General features: G+C 42.2%; 1 protein-coding gene across 1 annotated transcript; it reads right to left on the minus strand.

Moving 5' to 3' along the window:
- Window positions 1–278: 278 nt before the first annotated feature.
- LOC129850962 (uncharacterized) lies at window positions 279–2,818 on the minus strand. The gene is made up of 3 exons (XM_055917105.1): window positions 2,751–2,818; window positions 2,205–2,624; window positions 279–1,879 (listed from the first exon to the last, which is right to left on the minus strand). The coding sequence occupies exons 1-3, from the start codon at window positions 2,812–2,814 to the stop codon at window positions 1,512–1,514; spliced, it is 852 nt and encodes a 283-aa protein (XP_055773080.1). The 5' UTR covers window positions 2,815–2,818; the 3' UTR covers window positions 279–1,511.
- Between the last annotated feature and the right edge of the window lie 653 nt (window positions 2,819–3,471).

The following is a 3,471-nucleotide window of genomic DNA, read 5'->3' on the forward strand; positions in this document are numbered from 1 at the left end:
TTGAGTCATTTCATGGGACATGCTTTTTCACAAAACTGGATCTCAGGAGCGTGTATAACGTGGTGCGTATCTGGGAGGGAGATGAGTGGAAGACAGCGTTTAGTACCACATCCGGCCATTATGAGTACCTCGTCATGCCGTACGGCTTGAAGAATGCTCCAGCATTCTTCCAATCTTTTGTAGACGAGATTCTCAGGGACCTGCACGGGCGGGTGTAGTGGATTATATCGATGACATTCTGGTCTATTCCGCTACACGCGCGCGCATGTGTCTCTGGTGCGCAAGGTATTTGGGTGACTGTTGGAGCATGACCTGTACGTCAAGTCTGAGAAATGCTTGATGAATGCTTGATGAAAGGATGAATCTGATGTGGTTCTCTCACTATGAGATGAAAGAATGAGTCTGGTGTGGTTCTCTCACTATGAGATGAAAGGATGAGTCTGATGTGGTTCTCTCACTATGAGATGAAAGGATGAGTCTGATGTGGTTCTCTCACTATGAGATGAAAGGATGAGTCTGATGTGGTTCTCTCACTATGAGATGAAAGGATGAGTCTGATGTGGTTCTCTCACTATGAGATGAAAGGATGAGTCTGATGTGGTTCTCTCACTATGAGATGAAAGGATGAGTCTGATGTGGTTCTCTCACTATGAGATGAAAGGATGAGTCTGATGTGGTTCTCTCACTATGAGATGAAAGGATGAGTCTGATGTAGTCCTCTCACTATGAGATGAAGGATGAGTCTGGTGTGGTTCTCTCACTATGAGATATGTTAATTTACTGTATGTCTGCCTCTATCTCTGTCTCTGTCTGTCTGTCTGTCTGTCTTGCTCTGTCTGTCTGTCTGCCTCTCTTTTTCTCTCTTTGTCTCTCTCTCTCTATATCTCTCATCCTTTTTACCTATACCTCACTGTGCCATCAAATACTTTGTGAAAAGTCTGTCCCTCTCTATCCCCCTTCATGTTTTACCTTTGCATTTTACTGGCTGTTGATCATGCGGGTCCTTGCTCTTTAGCCCTGATGCAGTGAAAATAGAGTAATCTAAGGACAGAAAGGATTATACATGAATGGAGACTTGATAGGACGATAACACACAGCAATAAAAGTATAGTTAAGGCCTATAAGCTGTTTCAATGCACTAGAGGAGTACTGTGTTAATAAACTGCAGTCACACATAACTCAGTACCTTAGTGAGATACACTGCTGTTACTTAAATGTAATAGTTTTATTAGCCTCCCCATGTGGATTAAGATGGCGTCGTCTGAGTGATGCTAAACCACCCTGAAGAAGGCTGCAAAGCCGAAACATCTGTGTACGCCATCCCTGATGCAGTTAAAATATATATTTTTTAAATCTAAAAATGACGTAAGCTTTATGTGACATCTTTTCGAGTGCAGACCATCGCACTGTTTGACTTATTTGAATTTACAGGTTTTTCGCACCAACCTAACTTTTGGGAGAGAGCAATGGTGCTCTTCGCTATTAAACCACAGATAATTCAATGTTTTGTGTTAGAGTCCCATGTCACTTTGCCTGGTCCTACCTTTACACTGTGGTTGTCTGGTCTGTTTGCTTGTCCCTTCCTGATTCTCTACCCTGGCCATGTGATCCTGCAGGGCCTTCTCATTCCTCAGCCTGCTCTGCTCTTCTTTAGACACCTCCTTTTTCTTTCCCTCTGTCCCTTTGGCCATCTCTTTATCTCTCCTTTCCTTCTGACCAAGCCCCCGTTTCCCTTCTTCCACCATCCTCTCATATTTTTCCATAATGAGCTCTGCATCTGTCTTTGGCTCTGTCACTTTGTCATTCCCATCTTTCTTTTGGACAATCTCACTTTTGGTACTCACTTTGGCCTGCTGAACCGGGGGGACCTTGGCCATGCCTGAGAGAGAGAGAGAGAGCGAGAGAGAGCGAGAGAGACAGACAGACAGACAGACAGACAGACAGACAGACAGACAGACAGACAGAGACAGACAGACAGACAGAGAGGGGGGTTTGGAAATAAACATCATTGCTGTTATTTAGAGCTTAGTGTGTCTCAGTTGGTATTTCATGGTGCTTGCAACACCAGGCTTGTGTTTTCGATTCCCACAGGGGGCCAGTATAGTCGCTCTGAATAAGAGCATCTGCTCTATGACTAAAATGTAAATGTTAAATGTAAAAAGACAGCTCTACTGGTTATAGCATGGTCCTCCAACCCTCCTGACCTTTACACTTAGCTGGCTGTTCCTGACGAGACCCCTGAAGGACCTCTATCTCTGTCTTCTCTTGGTTCATTCCCCCACTTGTCAGGTCACTTTCACCTTTGACCTTTACTGGCTGATATGTCTGAGGGTTCTGAGTCTTTCCCTCCGCTGCAGCCCTCTGCTCTTGGTTTATCTTTCCAATCTTTTCTCTTGAGATCTCTCCATCAATCCTATCTGTATTCGGTAATGGTGTAACTGTGTAATCTTTGTTTTGTCTTTTCTTCTCATTGTCCTCTTTCCGCTTTTGCCATACTTCTTCAGTTATGAATCCATCGTCACTATCATAGTCACTCTCTGACCAGTCTGTGTCAATGTCCAGGTCCTGTTCACCTTTGACCTTTGTTGCCTGGTCTGTCTGAGTAGTGTTAGTCTTTCCTCCAGCTGCAGCAAACACAGACAAGAGAAAAGAGGAAGGGACATCACTAACAGATATAACACAGAGACACAGCTTTCAAGCTAGCTCAGCACGCATCATTGCATCAATATGGTAATTCTAGCCTTTTTCACCTTTGCACATTGCTGGCTGGTCCTCCTGAGGTTTCAGAGTCTTTGACTCAGTTGCAGTAACCATGGAGACATCTGACAAGATAAAGTCAAATTACTGGTGTTAATATCAAAAGGAGTGTATTTGATAATAATACCTTAAACACTAAAATATGTACAGTGTTGACGATGCTTTCATACTGAACATGCTTTCAAATGAACAAAACTCAATGTAGTTTACTAGACAAGTTGTAGGACAGTTTGAATATCAATGGTCCAACAGATCAATGTATTCATGTAGTAGGCTGCAATCCAAATATGAATGTGTGACTACCATAGACTTAACGGTTTCAGTGTACAAAATAACTAAACTAAGATGACATGAAAATAAAAAATGATATTATCCACTGGACACAGACGTCAGTTTAACGTCTAGTTTAGATTTACATTTGATTGAGTTGACAACTAATGTGAAATCAACAAAATGTAAACCATGTAATTGTATTTAGATTAAAAGTTGTGGAAAAAAACATTCCTGAAATTCCTTTACATCGATGACATTTTGCAAATCCAAGTAGCTTTCCATATTGATTCAATGTCATGTTATAAAATAGATGATTTTTTTGTGGAAAGAAGGGTGATTCAACCAGTTTGTGCCCAGTGAGTAGTGGGTCTTATGTGACACAACAATTCATAATGCTGCACCCCTCCTCTTTCTTACCTTTGCATTGCTGGGTCTGCTGAG

The sequence above is a fragment of the Salvelinus fontinalis genome, unplaced genomic scaffold, assembly GCF_029448725.1.
Source record: "Salvelinus fontinalis isolate EN_2023a unplaced genomic scaffold, ASM2944872v1 scaffold_2539, whole genome shotgun sequence".
In the NCBI taxonomy this organism is placed as follows: domain Eukaryota; kingdom Metazoa; phylum Chordata; class Actinopteri; order Salmoniformes; family Salmonidae; genus Salvelinus; species Salvelinus fontinalis.

Bases quoted from the DNA above. Each gene is read 5' to 3' on its own strand.
- LOC129850962 (XM_055917105.1), bottom strand. From the start codon at position 2,814: ATGGTTACTGCAACTGAGTCAAAGACTCTGAAACCTCAGGAGGACCAG. The intron at 2,625-2,750 runs GTGAAAAAGGCT...TGTTTGCTGCAG, and splicing joins CCAGCCAGCAATGTGCAAAG to CTGGAGGAAAGACTAACACT. The intron at 1,880-2,204 runs GTCAGGAGGGTT...TCTCTCTCTCAG, and splicing joins ACAGCCAGCTAAGTGTAAAG to GCATGGCCAAGGTCCCCCCG.